The sequence below is a fragment of the Pinus tabuliformis genome, chromosome 8, assembly GCF_031772625.1.
Source record: "Pinus tabuliformis cultivar Carrire ecotype Pingquan chromosome 8, CPIR1, whole genome shotgun sequence".
Lineage (NCBI taxonomy): Eukaryota > Viridiplantae > Streptophyta > Pinopsida > Pinales > Pinaceae > Pinus > Pinus tabuliformis.
In genome coordinates this window covers 1,730,314,825-1,730,329,742 of record NC_142294.1, presented here as the reverse complement: position 1 = coordinate 1,730,329,742, position 14,918 = coordinate 1,730,314,825, and the positions used below count along the sequence as shown (strand labels likewise).

At 39.2% G+C, this 14,918-nt stretch overlaps 1 protein-coding gene across 1 annotated transcript in view; it reads right to left on the bottom strand.

Annotated features, from left to right (window-relative positions):
- Positions 1–3,634: 3,634 nt before the first annotated feature.
- The window catches only part of SDF2 (stromal cell-derived factor 2-like protein precursor), a 61,081-nt gene continuing 49,797 nt past the window's right edge, over positions 3,635–14,918 (bottom strand). The window contains exon 6 of the mRNA XM_089374397.1: positions 3,635–4,078. Within this exon, the coding sequence (XP_089230523.1) occupies positions 3,995–4,078 (84 nt within the window). The 3' untranslated portion in view covers positions 3,635–3,994. The remainder of the gene's footprint in view (positions 4,079–14,918) is intronic.

Genomic DNA, 14,918 nt, shown 5'->3' with positions numbered 1-14,918 from the left:
AAAATGCAAGAGGTTCAGGGCTTCCTACAAGGTTTCCTTGGAGGATATATATATATATATATATATCCAAAGGTTCAACTTAATCAATTGTCATCAATGTTGCTTGGTATTTGGCTATTCTTATGTCAAGATTCACATCTCCCTAGGTGAGGCACATTGACCTGCCACCAATAAGCCTGCTAGAGATGCCAATAAGCTAGCTAGAGATGCCATCCTCTGATGTGGAAAAGCATCCCTTGGGTTTCCCACTAAATTGCCCTTAGAAAACAAATTTTATATTTGAAACTGAATATTTGTAATATGACGTGAGAGGAAAAGGGTATACCCTAAAGCCATTGCAGCAGCACCTAATCCTAGTCCAAATCAATCTATGTTTCCAAACGTTCCATTTAATAGTTACTTTTCCTCATTGCACTTCGGGTGTTCTCTCTTGTGATTTGCAAGCCTGCTTATTTAGCTATTGCCAGGGATGGCACAGAGGCAAACAAAAGCTTCTTTATGACCACAGCATGCCCAAGTTCACCAGAGGCATCTGTCTTTGAGTTAGAAATTATTCCCACAGTGAACCCAAACAGAGCTATGGGCTGATCTACCTGTTCAAATAACTTAGCACAATGAAGATAGTACCCCCTGCAAAAGAGACTTTTTTGTGGTCCTATTTGAGAAGTTGGAAAACAACAAAAGGGGACCCGAACATTGGTTCTGGAGCTGAGTCGAGTCGTTCCTTTTAACGCACGATCCAGATTCTAACACAGCTCCAGTGTCTTCCACACCTGTTTGGGTGGGATTGCTTGATTTCCCCTCACACCTGTTTAGGTTCAGTAATCCTAAAACAAATTGGTGCCATCTCCATGCAGTAATTTTAGAGAATAATACATGCATATATGCCACAATACGCATAATTGCAGGGTACTTGCCAATCACATTACTCAAAGAGTTGCAATTGATTGAATCGCTACATTTACCATTTACTCTGGGAGAGAATTTGGAATGCATTAAATGGGTACATTTACTAAACAAGGATTACACTCAAAATTTGACAAGACACTGGTTATCTCACGGCATCATGTCCAAAGGAGGTCCTTATCTAGAAAAGATAGTACTCAATAGCATACCTCTTGGTAGAATTAGCATGGGTTTCAGACAGTAGAAACCTCTTTAAAGAGTCAGCATGTTTTCTGAAAGTCGGAGACAGGCAGAAAATGTCAAACTGACACAACCTGATGGTAGAAGAAAATCCCTTAATGGATAAAGGGGAGGTATAAGAAAATGAAAATGAGGAAGCTCCAAAGACATCACTGTGGAGACTTTCGGTTCAAGCAGAGATATGGTTATAGTAGAAATGTTGGTAAAAAAGAGCTAAAACTTCAAAGAATGTCAAGACTCAATCCCTCTTAGCAAAACATGCAACATCAAAAATCTGGCCTGTAATACCCCTGCCTGAGCCCGGTAATGTAAATATATGTACAAATGTGATATTTAGGCCGGTGAGCCAGATATATGTGACTAATAGGCTGGTGAGCTGAGGTTTATTTTGGGGGCCTATGTGCCCTTGTATGTATATGTGTACATGTGTTTTGGGGCCAGCTTCCCGTGGATATATGCCTTTAGACGCTCTGAGGCCGGAGAGCCTGGAATTGCAAACATAATGTAAATATTGTACATATATTAATAAAATAGGCTGGCTGCAGGCCAACTCCACAGAAAAGAGTAGGGGGGAGGTGCTCAACTCTAGGAAAGAGGGCAACAGCTTTGGTGTGTTGACTTTGGTGGAAAAGGCGCTAAGGTCTACGTGACCTTAGAGGGTGTCACATGACAAAAAGAGGCCATGCATATATAAAGTGAGTGTTTTGTCTGTGAAGGCATTCACTCAAGGGCATTCAGTGAATTAGTCATGGATATGGACCAATCAGGGAGTCCTAGGCTTAGACTCTGGAACTGACTGGAGTTGCTTCGGTTTTGGTGACCAGTTGTTAAGTCTTGTGCTTGGGCTCTGTAACTAACCGGGAGTTGTCTCGGTTTGGGCCTAGAGGGTGCCTAGAGCCCCGAAGAGCAGCGAGAGCTCCTAGAGCCACAGAGTTGAGACCGTCCCTGGCCGACGATAAGTCGCCTTAGAGGTGGTGGCACAACCGAGGGACCATTGGATGCAGAGAAGGGGTGCACCACTTGGGTGCAGGCTGATGGGGTGTGTGAGCATATAGGTTGGAGGTTGAGGCTGCTAGGGTTGGTAACTTGGCCCGGTGTTGGTTGTGTATGTGTATGACTTGTTGTCACTGTTGCCCTTGGAATTGAAGCCCCAGCTCGGGGGTGACCCACAGTTGAGAGTTTATAAACTGCATGGTCTACGGCTGGGTGAGACATGGACGGCTTGCAGCAAGTCGGCCTTCTGTTACAAATAAGTGTTCATGTGCTTTGTGCCTTGATTTATGTTATGTGTCATGTTTTATTGTAAACCCTAGTTTGGGTTTGGTAGTTATATCTATATCTATATATATATATATTATTATTTTCACTGTGCATGAGCTTTATTTACCGTGTGAAAATTGATGATTCATGGCTGAATGTTGCATTATTTATGCATTGCTTTGCATGGAAAGAAATTTATCCAAGGGGTAAATTCCCGGGTACATGTACAGACTGTGGTAATGTTGCAATAATTAATTAAAGAAGAAAACAGTATAATCATTGATCTCAGAGGGAAACTGGGCATGATTATACCCAGTAGGGAGACTAGTTTGGCAAGCTGTGAGCTGGTGTGGATACAGAAAATCCAACAGGGAGCCTGGGTTTGATAAATGATATTGGTAATTACGAGCTTCTGCAGAAATTCTGAAAAAAACTCAGGTTATGGCTGTGAGTAACGTCACCCAGCTGGGGGCTGGGGACATTAAACAGCCTGAAAATGCAACCTACATGGTGTTGTTGAGATGAATTTTTTTTTCCTTTTTGTATCCAAAATTAGTTGCAATTTCACTATGTAAAAGGAGGTTGGTTTACAATTTTGAAAAAGAGTTTGTCTCATATATATACACAAATTTCATGCCAATGGCCAACAGTTGTGGCTTTATAAAATAACTATACATCACCACCTACTTGGACTTTTTCAAACTCATTCCAGGTTCCCCTACAACTATTGATCGTTCTTTCTACATCCATCTATCCACAATTACAAAGGAACTCAAAAGAACACTATGTGATTGCACTGAAAAGGATGATGCAATATGCAAATTTGCATAGAATTGACAATCTTTCCAAAACACATGCAAGATAGAAAATTCAAAACCATCAACTAGACACAACTGTTGAATTCATATCTTCAGTTCAACTAGCACCTCTCATATGGTAGGACAGTGGTGTAAGAAGAGTTCAGTTTTTTCTAAGGACCCAAGTACAGTGCAAAATACACTGTTTGGATGATCCACCTATGACAACTGTGTAGATTCGGTAACCAAAATCTCAATCCATTCAAAAGTAGAGTTTTGAGTTTTAAGGTAATTAATAGCAATTCATAATCAACTAAAAAACCATTAAAATGATTCTGTCAAAGCATCTTTCTATATTTCAAGGTCAGCAAGTCGTATGACTGCGTAATGTGGGAGACAGTTATTTTCAATTTTCTCTTTTGTAACATATCAACCTTGAAATATAGAGATCACTTATATATTAGATGAATAGCTTTCCTCTTGTCAAGTTTATGCTATAAGACTCATTTAGAACTGTTAGATGTCTAAGTATTCTTTGTGAAAAATATAGCCCAAAATGAGAAATTTGAAATTTTACAATACTGGTCACAAGCATTTTTCTCAATCTCTCTTGCAATGATGATTTCAGTTTGCAGACAGCAGTGGTAAATTGGCTCCTTTACAAAAAATTTATGCTCAGTTTCTCTCTACAAGAGACAAATTGGCATCTCCTATAAACTCTGAACTAGCTTTTAAGAGTAGGAACACTACAGAAATGCCTGTAAAATATTTCCGCATTATCAGACACCTTGTTACTTTTTATTTAAAATTGGAAGATACACTCCTTCAGCAGCCAGCCATATATTTTCTGCATTTTTCCTTGTCATGGCGCAAACCTGCAGAAAAACATCACAATTTAGTTTTGTAACTAGTTTAGTGCATAGACCTCCTTAATAGAAGGGTGAGAGGATTAAGTTTCAAGGCACATGACAAGCTGCCGCATATCGGTAGCCAAATAGAATTATCATCCTATATAATGTAGTCAAATGGAATTGATATTCAAGTAACACTAAAAATAATTCCAACTCATATTCAGTATGCAACATCATCATCTTCCATAGAAGCCACTTAACTTCAATCAATATTCATATTCACTGGAAACTCATTTAAAGCCAACTCTATCAAGCTAAATTGCATGGATATAAATACGGGTATAGATATGAATACAACAAATTTTTAGACGAGTTTGGATATGACACAGCTGAGATACAACACACGTTTATATAAGCAGAAAAACAAAAGCATAGTAAATTCAAAATACCATTCAATCATTTGGATGCAATACATCTGGGCACAAGATATAAAAAGAACACATAATATATATAGTCTATAATATGCATATAAAAATAAATATAATATATGTTTATATACATAAGCAACATGGAAACAATGACGAGATTTTCTCCACCTGCATCTAGGGTTTTCCCTAGTTGCCGACTTGCCACAAGAGCCCCTCCAGACCTCTTCCCATTCAAGGTGGGAAGAAAAACAGTCTGCTTGCAGAACTGTTCTAATAAGGATCCTCCAAAACATGCTCAAGTGTGGACCAGCAGCCACCATTCAGGCCACAATTTGATGGGACTGCATGTGGCCAAGATGTTCCCAGAATTGAGTCAAGCACGGGCCAACTAGACAAGAGCGCAGCCTTCAGAAGATGCTGCCAAATCCACCGGCAGTCAGCTACAGATCAAAAATCTAGAAAACATTCCGAACTGAGCATTCCATCTGTAGCACTGGAAAACAAAGCTTGATTGTTTGCTGACCATATTCTGATCAGGAATTTATGAGTGGGTGGGGAAACCCACTCTAGAGTCTTGGATCCAAAAATAATGGGTTCCCTGCATGAAAGATAGAATCCGCATTTACTTCTGTGGTAAGGGATTCTTTGGCTTTCATTTGCAACTCAACGATGACCGAAATTTAATCTTTCTTGCAGCCCATAGGTGCCAGCAGGTTGAATCTTAATCGATGGTCTTTGGATTTTGAACCAGAGGAGAAGATTCCATCATTTGTCCCAGTATGGATAAGACTACATCTCCCTCCTAATCTTTGGTACACTAGCACCCTCAAGGCAATAGAGAATAAACTAGGAAGATTTGCTGTTCACTTGTTCCTAGAGCTATGTCGATGTAAACCTTGAAGAAGGCCACCTAGAAGCAATAGAGCTTCAAATCAACCAGTATCCATGTGTGCAACCATTCAACTATGAACAAAGTCCAGTCTAGTGCAATTGTTGCTATGAATATGGCCACTTCAACAAGAACTGCCCAAATAATCCTTCTCCCTAGTTGCAGAGGGAGAAGAAGAGCTTTAAAAAGTGTCAAAATCCTCGAGAAGGCGACGACAACCCTTGGCTACTTCCGAAACCAAAAATGATACTGAAACAAGCCCAGAAAGAACAATGACGTGACCTTGGACCATTCCCAAAGCCCAATAGATAAGGAATTGCAAAAGAGATCCACTTGAAAAGAAGCATCGCAGCAACCAAAATGTTCAGGAGACATTCCAGGAACCTATGTTACTGCAATCCAACTGCATGCTCCCCAGTATCCTCTAGGAAACAAATCGCTCACACATGAAATGTGTCCTAAGGATCATATGTTGATCTTGCCATTTTGTTTTTCTTAATATGATAATAAAATGATTCATCTCTGATTAATTTGGTTGGGCAAACTTTTGAACGTGGATGGCCACAAAAGTCGACTGCAACACAACCTGCATCAAATCATTGAACCAGCTATTCTCACATACAACCATACGTTTTCCTTCTTTTGAAGGAAGTGTAACTAGGTTCGGTCTTCATAATGACATGATCTTTGTAAACGATGTAATAAAAGGAAATAAATTATTTTTTTATGCCTTGCTACATGGGTTTCATGAGCAAGAAGTGTCACTACGTGAAAGAATTCTTCTTGATGTCTTTAGGATTTATTATTATGTCAAAGAGTCATGTCATGTGTAAAAGCTCTTTAAGAGCCTATGTAAACGTATACAAATCTTCAACTGATTGTAACAGCCCTCCAAGACCAAGAACGATCCTCCAAACGCAAGAACACCGAAGTCTGCAAGCAGAATAATGAAGATCTTCATGTCAGCTCGAAAATGAATTAAATTAAATAAATGGAAGTAACGTCGGCTCAATAAAATAGTCACGACAGTTCATGAGTTTATGTCGGCTTGCATATATGGACATAACCACTATAAATACCCATCTAGGGTCAGCAAAAATACACGAAGAAAAATCTCGCATGCCTCTGAAATTTCGCATATAGGAGCAGAGCCGCAGTAGGGTTTGACTGCACCTTGTTTGGGTTTTAGGTGCAGTCATGATCTTGGGTATATGGAAGCAGGAAGGAGTCATCTCAGACAAGTCTGCAGAGCCGGTTGAGAACAGGATCTCGGCATATCTCTGAGACCCTTCGCATGACTGTAAGGTGCAGTTCTCGGATCACTGTAATCTCGGATGGGACAGCAATGACTTCGGGTGACACAGTAAGCTGTGTTAGTGACTGTAAAGCCCTCGCATATATCCCTGTAGTTTCGATCTAGGCATATGTATGTGTATCTCGGTGATCTCACACTATTACAGTCTTGGCATAATAAGGAGCAGCAGTAATCATTACAGTCTCGGCTTAAATGGAAAGTAAGATCTCAGTGCAGGAAAGAAAGTAATCACAATTTCGGTGAACCTAATTCATGGCAGTCAATGCATATATGTGATGGAAAGAATCTCGGAATCCTTACTGTCTTCATATAGCCTCAGTCTCACTGTCTCGGCTTAAGAAGCATCACAATGATCCTATCATTGCCCTCACTGTCTCATCACTTTTGTCATAAAGTACATTCTCTGCTGCTCACAGTCAGCATGATGATGTTTCCAGCTAGGGTACAGTGATGATCCAAATATGGTGTAGCAGCAATGAAGCCCTCGGTGCATTGATCAAGGATGAAAATCAAGGTCACGATAATGATCTCAATGAAAAAGCCGAGATCACCTGTGTGGCAATCTCAAGAGACAATCATGGTGCAGCAATGATGTCAACAGTAATGAAGATCTCAGTGAGGCAGAGGTGCAGCAAGGATGATGATCCCAACAGCGATGAAGAAGAGGATCGATGTCTTGGTCTTGGAGAGGCAGATTGTGTCAAGGGTCATGGTTTTGGTATTCGTCAATGGAATCTCTATAAGAAGAATTTTGTGTGGGTTTTCCTCTCCAAGAGGGAGAGGTTTTGGCCCTGGCAGAAAGCCAAATATTTGTGTTCTTGTCTCTTTTGTTTTTGGTAGCAGTTTGATGAAGTAAACACACACACTAATAATGGATGGAACATTAAGTTAAGATAAATTGTATAAATGCTTCACAAATTGTTATCATAGTAAAGAAGAATCACCTTATTATGTTTGCCCTAGATTCTTCAACATGGTATCAGAGGGATAGGTTCAACAGTCAAAGGAAGGGAAAAAAAGAGACATGCAAGAATCAAGATTCAAGCATCAAAGCAAGTTCAAAGATGGCAGGACCTATAAACCTTAGATCAAGGAAACAGTATACAACAACAAGTCTGCAGCAGTAAGGGCTGTTGAATGACAACAGTTTTCAGATCTCAGGGTACATGACAGCAGATGCCTCCCACAGCTACACCTACAACATCTCAGTGATAGTCACTATCTCAGATTTAAATACTTTTCAAATTGATTCAAGAGCACATGGACAGGACTCAAATCAGATGCTGCACTATCCTATTACATCATGGCAAGCAACCTCTAGTCGATGCTGCAAGGACCAGATGTTCAAGTCAATTATTCTTGAAGGACTTGAAGAGAAGCTTCAACAAGGATCCTATCCAGAGGAAGCATCAATGCATCTACCTCAACAACAGCCAACATGATCAAGGTGAAGATCTTGTCTTCACGTATCAAGTAAGTATCTTTTATTCTATAATCAAGTTTTGGTTTATTGACTTCATCAGTGCAAGAAGATCTATGGGTTAGATAAAGTTCTTGCAGTAGGATTGACAGAATCCTCATGAAGGAGTGAAGTCAGTACCTCAAGGTCTCCTTTGAAGTCATGAGAACTCTTAAGGTTCTATGAAGTAAGAAAGGAGACATAAAAGGATATACTCTCTGAAATGAAGTGCAGTAGGTGCCAAGTAATGAAGAAACATCTTCATGAGATCTCAGTTACGAGATCTGGGAAAAATGATGATCATTGATATTGATATTGATAAGCAAGGTAACAGATGTCCATGAACAAGAAGGTTACCTCGATCAACAGTCTGTGGTCTCTATGAAGCAATAAAGAGAAACAAGTTGATAGGACACAAATAAGTGCTGATAAGTAAAGGAAGGTTGACAAGACAGAATAGTACTATGGAAGAGGAACTCATATTGCTGGATGGGTGGAGGAAGCTGAGAAAAGGATCAAGGGAAAGAGGGAGTAATAGATCTCCACTATGAATGAGATGGTATCCCTCTCAAAAGGATCCTATCAGAAGTCCCTGCAGATATGAACATAGTAAGTAGATGCATCATGGCATCAAGCAAGAGCTCATATGGAATCATGAAGAACATAGCTCTTGGGAATCTCGGTGTACATTGAAGGAAAGGAAGAAGTCATCCAAGGAAACATTTGCCAAATGGGGATATACTAGATCCTGAAGGATTTCTGATAAGAGATCTCAGCGGAGGATCTCCTAGTCCGGGAAGGCAGCAAATGTCTCGTCAGAAATTCCAACTCTTAGAACTCATGAGATGCTGGTTCAAAGACATTATGAATGAAGCAGACCAAGGGATTGAAGATCTTTTCAATCAAGGAAGCTGAAGGAAAATACTCAAGGAAAATGAGGTATGTATGATTGTATTTATATTTTCATTTGATATTGTAATGTCATGATATGTGGTTGCAGATAAAATGGATCAAGCATGATCAAAAGGGAATAGATCTCCTCCTCTGAAAGGATGCAGAAAGACATAAGTCAGACTAAGATGAAATCAACATAATATGTCCTCATAATGTAGTATGAGGTAGTTGATGACCATTGAAGAACTATGAGAGCTCCTAGGAATGAAAGATATGAGGATGGAAGAGATCGTGAAGTATGCAACCTTAATGAAGGCAATCAACATCCAGATAATCAGGAAGACTTGACCAGAAAATCTCCCGGAATGATGTGAAGACTCTGATGGAAGTCTGAAAAGATGAAGATCCTTGACAACAGATATCGTTGGGAGATGTGTAAACACGTATGTAGGATGTTGATACCCACAAGGGGATGTCACTAGAAAAGGCCATCACCAGAAAGGTAATATGTGATTTTTTTTTGTTTCTGACCTCTTGGAGAAAGTCTGGGTATGTGTGCAGGGCCATGGTAAGAAGAGTTGTGAAGGATGTCACAACTACGTACCTCGAGCAATCACTGTTAAAGGAAAGGTGAAGATAAATGGCCTTATGAAGAAAGCCCTAGATGTCGAGCCAAGGAGTATACTTTCCAGGAAAGAAGGAATGACATGATGGAGAAAAGTGATGGATGGTTGAACCCTACATGTGAAGAAATTGATGACATCAAAGTCTCGGATCATCAGTCAACTAGAAGACCCTATAAAGCACTAATGATAGAGTTCCTCGGTAAGAGGGAGCTCTGGGGGGTTCCTATGAGTAAAGTAACTCGAGCAAGCTTTTGAGTAAAGAGAAACTTGGAACTCATCCCTGGGTAAGAGGGAGAGTTAGACACGACATTCTTGTCTTCAGTTTGGAAGAAAGAATCAATGATTATGTAATCATCTGGCATACGACACTTTTTGAGGATGTGGTAGGGCATCCAAGACAAGAGTGGGCAAGAGGACCGATATTCTTGAGGGTTGGGAACCCAAGATGAGAATAGTCCTAGTAGGGCATACTCGGAGAACACCCAGGTGGGTATGACCCTAAGAGAGACAATGATGATGTGTGTCTATCAGTCATTGGTCTCGCCAACATTGTGTGCTCTGATCTAAGTGAGAGATAGAGTTGTTAGTCAAGGCCTTGCTATATGAAATAATGTTGGTTGAAATGATGCTATAATAGAAGGATTGCAAATCCGATTCTTCTTATGAAAAATTCTTCAGATTGAGAATGACCAAGTACCATTATGAATACCTCCCTAATTAAGAGGGAGTGTTGAAGAAAGTGTAACTAGGTTCGGTCTTCATAATGACATGATCTTTCAATCTTTATAAACGATGTAATAAAAGGAAATAAAATATTTTTGTATGCCTTGCTACACGGGTTTCATGAGCAAGAAGTGTCACTAGGTGAAAGACTTCTTCTTGATGTCTTTAGAATTTATTATTATGTCAAAGAGTCATGTCATGTGTAAAAGCTCTTTAAGAGCCTATGTAAATGTATACAAATCTTCAACTGAATGTAACAGCCCTCCAAGACCAAGAACGATCCTCCAAATGCAAGAACACCGAAGTCTGCAAGCAGAATAATGAAGAGATCTTCATGTCGGCTCGAAAATGAATTAAATTAAATAAATGGAAGTAACGTCGGCTCAATAAAATAGTCACGACGGTTCATGAGTTTATGTCGGCTTGCATATATGGACATAACCACTATAAATACCCATCTAGGGTCAGCGAAAATACACGAAGAAAAATCTCGCATGCCTCTGAAATTCCACATATAGGAGCAGAGCCGCAATAGGGTTTGACGGCACCTTGTTTAGGTTTTATGTGCAGTCATGATCTCGGGTATATGGAGCAAGAAGGAGGAATCTCGGACAAGTTTGCAACTCCGGGTGAGGACAGGATCTCGGCATATCTCTGAGACCCTTCGCATGACTATAAGGTGCAGTTCTCGGATCACTGTAATCTCGGATGGGACAACAATGACTTTAGTGGCACAGTAAGTTGTGTTAGTGACTGTAAAGCCCTCGCATATATCCCTGTAGTTTTGATCTAGGCATATATATGTGTATCTCGGTGATCTCACACTATTACAGTCTCGGCATAATAAGGAGCAGCAGTAATCATTACAGTCTCGGCTTAAATGGAAAGTAAGATCTCAATGCAGGAAAGAAAGTAATCACAATTTCAGTGAACCTAATTCATGGCAGTCAATGCATATATATGATGGAAACAATCTCATAATCCTTACTGTCTTCATATAGCCTCAGTCTCACTGTCTCGGCTTAAGAAGCATCACAATGATCCTATTGTTGCCCCCACTGTCTCAGCACTTTTGTCATAAAGTAGATTCTCTGTTGCTCACAATCAGCATGATGGTGTTTCCAGCTAGGGTACAGTGATGATCCAAATATGGTATAGCAGCAATGAAGCCCTTGGTGCATGATCGAGGATGAAAATCAAGGTCACGATAATGATCTCAATGAAAAAGGCGAGATCACCTGTGTGGCAATCTCAAGAGACAATCATGGTGCAGCAATGATGTCAACTGTAATAAAGATCTCAGTGAGGCAGAGGTGCAACAAGGATGATGATCCCAGCAGCAATGAAGAAAAGGATCGATGTCTTGGTCTTGGAGAGTCAGATTGTGTCAAGGGTCATGGTTTTGGTATTCGTCAATGGAATCTCTATAAGAAGAATTTTGCGTGAGTTTTCCTCTCCAAGAGGGAGAGGTTTTGGCCCTAGCAGAAAGCTGAATATTTGTGTTCTTGTCTCTTTCGTTTTTGGTAGCAGTTTGATGAAGTAAACACACACACTAATAATGGATGGAAAATTAAGTTAAGATAAATTGTATAAATGCTTCACAAATTGTTATCATAGTAAAGAAGAATCACCTTATTATGTTTGCCCTAGATTATTGCCTTATAATGTTGATCAATAATATCATATATGTAGACTTGTAGTAGGCCAATGGCCTCATAGTTTGTAGGCTTTGTTTTTGAACTCTAGAGGCCATTTAGAGCCTCATTGATTATATATTTTGTTGCTGATATGTATTGCACTTGGTGCCACTTTGATATATTCACCTTTACATGGGTATATATATGAGCAAACTTTGCATATTTTGTGTCTATCAGTTTGGAATCATGGTTTTAAATCTTAAAAATAGTTTTTCATTAAAAAATAATTATTTCACATGTTTTTTAAAACCAGTTCATTGAGATCTAACCAATCCCTGTTTGACCGATTCCGGTTTGAAACCCGGTTTATTAGGTGGACCGGTCTGGTCACCGGTTCCGGTTTTTAAAACTATGCCTAAGATAACTCATACCAATAAAATGTTCTTACTACTAACAAATGAAATAACAGTTAAATGTCAGAATGAGATGACCTTTATATCAAAATTGGACCTCTCGAAAAGAGAAATCCAATGGACTAACCATCTCCATCATATGCATTGTCCTAAGGTTCAATTTGGCCCTAATTGCCAATATTAACACTCCCTCTCAACTAGGGAGAACTCCACCTGCCCATCCATCTGTCATCATCATGCTAACCTGTCATCCTGTACCATCCCTGTCATCACTGCCTGCTCGGCTTTGCTTCGCTGAACCATGAAGTAATAATGAAGAAGAAGCGATCGAGAATGAGTCATAAGATCATACCACTCTCCACCAACAAAAGTCAGTCCTTGATCCCAGATCAAGCTGTTGAACACCATGCATCCTAGTCATAGGGAGTACGGCAGTACACGATGGCCAGATGAGAGGTACTTCCCATGAGTCCGGGACTCCATGGGTAAGATGTGTACTCACCCCCCTCAAAGGGTTGTTTCCCTCCAAAAACACCCTCTCCAAGCATTTAAAAGGAGTTCACCCCCCTCATTTGCCTCACACATCTCATTTGGTGATTTTGTGAGTTTTATTGGGAGCTTGGAGAGTGTTGACTTTTTGCTAGAGTAATGGAACAGTAGAGAGTTTGAGCTAAGTAATAGCCATCATGTCTCTAAAAGCCAAGGATACTGCATGGGCTCATTGTTATATGATTGATGGCAAAATGATCTGCAAATATTGCCAAAAATCTATTGAAGGAGGGGATATTAGCAGGTTCAAGCAACACTTGGCTGGAATAGGAGGCCATGTAAAGCCATGTGGAGCACCAAATGAAGTAATAGGGCATATTATGGCAGAACATCTTCAGAAGTTTGAGACTCAAGTCACTGAACCAGTAGAGAAGTTTGTGACTCAAGCAGTAGCAAAATTTGAGAGTCGAGACTCAACCAAGTTTGATCATGATGAGAAGTTTCAAGTGATAATGTTGATCAATAATATCATATATGTAGACTTGTAGTAGGCCAATGGCCCCATAGTTTGTAGGCTTTGTTTTTGAACTCTAGAGGCCATTTAGAGCCTCATTGATTATATATTTTGTTGCTGATATGTATTGCACTTGGTGCCATTTTGATATATTCACCTTTACATGGGTATATATATGAGCAAACTTTGCATATTTTGTGTCTATCAGTTTGGAATCATGGTTTTAAATCTTAAAAATAGTTTTTCATTAAAAAATAATTATTTCACGTGTTTTTTAAAACCAGTTCATTGAGATCTAACCAATCCCTGTTTGACCAATTCCGGTTTGAAACCCGGTTTATTAGGTGGACCGGTCTGGTCACCGGTTCCGGTTTTTAAAACTATGCCTAAGATAACTCATACCAATAAAATGTTCTTACTACTGACAAATGAAATAACAGTTAAAATATTCAACACACTATAGAGTATAAACACATAACTATCACATACCACAGATCAGCAAATAGAAGGAAACCATGAACTGAACCTCAAAGTCTTTCTATTATGAGAAAAATAATTCCAACAAAGCAAAAGAGTACAACAGAAGATTACTTCATCCAGAAATTGCATCATCAACAGATGGGAAATAGAAGCTTGATAGCTTCCCTATTTAGAGAAAAACCCTCCAAGTGGAAAATAACAGCTAGTTGGTTTGATCCTCATCAAATTAATCTCAAACGTCGAAAATAACTTGATCTTATTTTAATCTCAATCTTCGAATTTTTATTTTTTAGGAAAAATTCGAATTTCTCTTAAAACCCATTTTTTATTAATCTAAAAGTAAAATATTTTGGAATAATTTCCTCAAAAAATTGACTTTGACTTAACCACCAAGGTCCAAGGGCTCAAATTTTCTTAAAATATCCATTTTTCCCTTGGTGGGGGGCCTCCAAAAATTTACTTCCTTTTGACCGACGAATTTTTGAGTATGTTCCACTTGGAGAGATTAATTTCTCTATAATTCTTCTCTTGACTCGAAATTAACTAATTTTCTGGCTTAAGAATTTTATTTACTTTTGCCAAAAAAATAATTAGTTGACTCTAGAGGGGATTTAATTATTTTTCAACCCTCAAATATTGTAGCCATGGTTTTTGATTGCGAGGGACCATGAACTAAAATATTTTTACATCAAAATAATTACAACATCAACCCTTAGAAGGGGAAAACACCTTTAGACATAGACCCTCAATAATTTACTCAATTATGTGACACAATATGATCTAGTATGAAACCAAGTGTGTCTATAATAAAATAATTTAGCCATGGTGTTATGATTACGAGGGACCAGGCACTACAATTATTCCTAAACACACGTTTACAGCAGACTCGATAAACACTAGGACTCACCTAAGGCCTTGTCAATGAATTTCACCCTAGCTTTGGGGTTTAAGCTGGAAGAAAAACTCTGTCGATTATGCGTGTTTACAAACACACCTA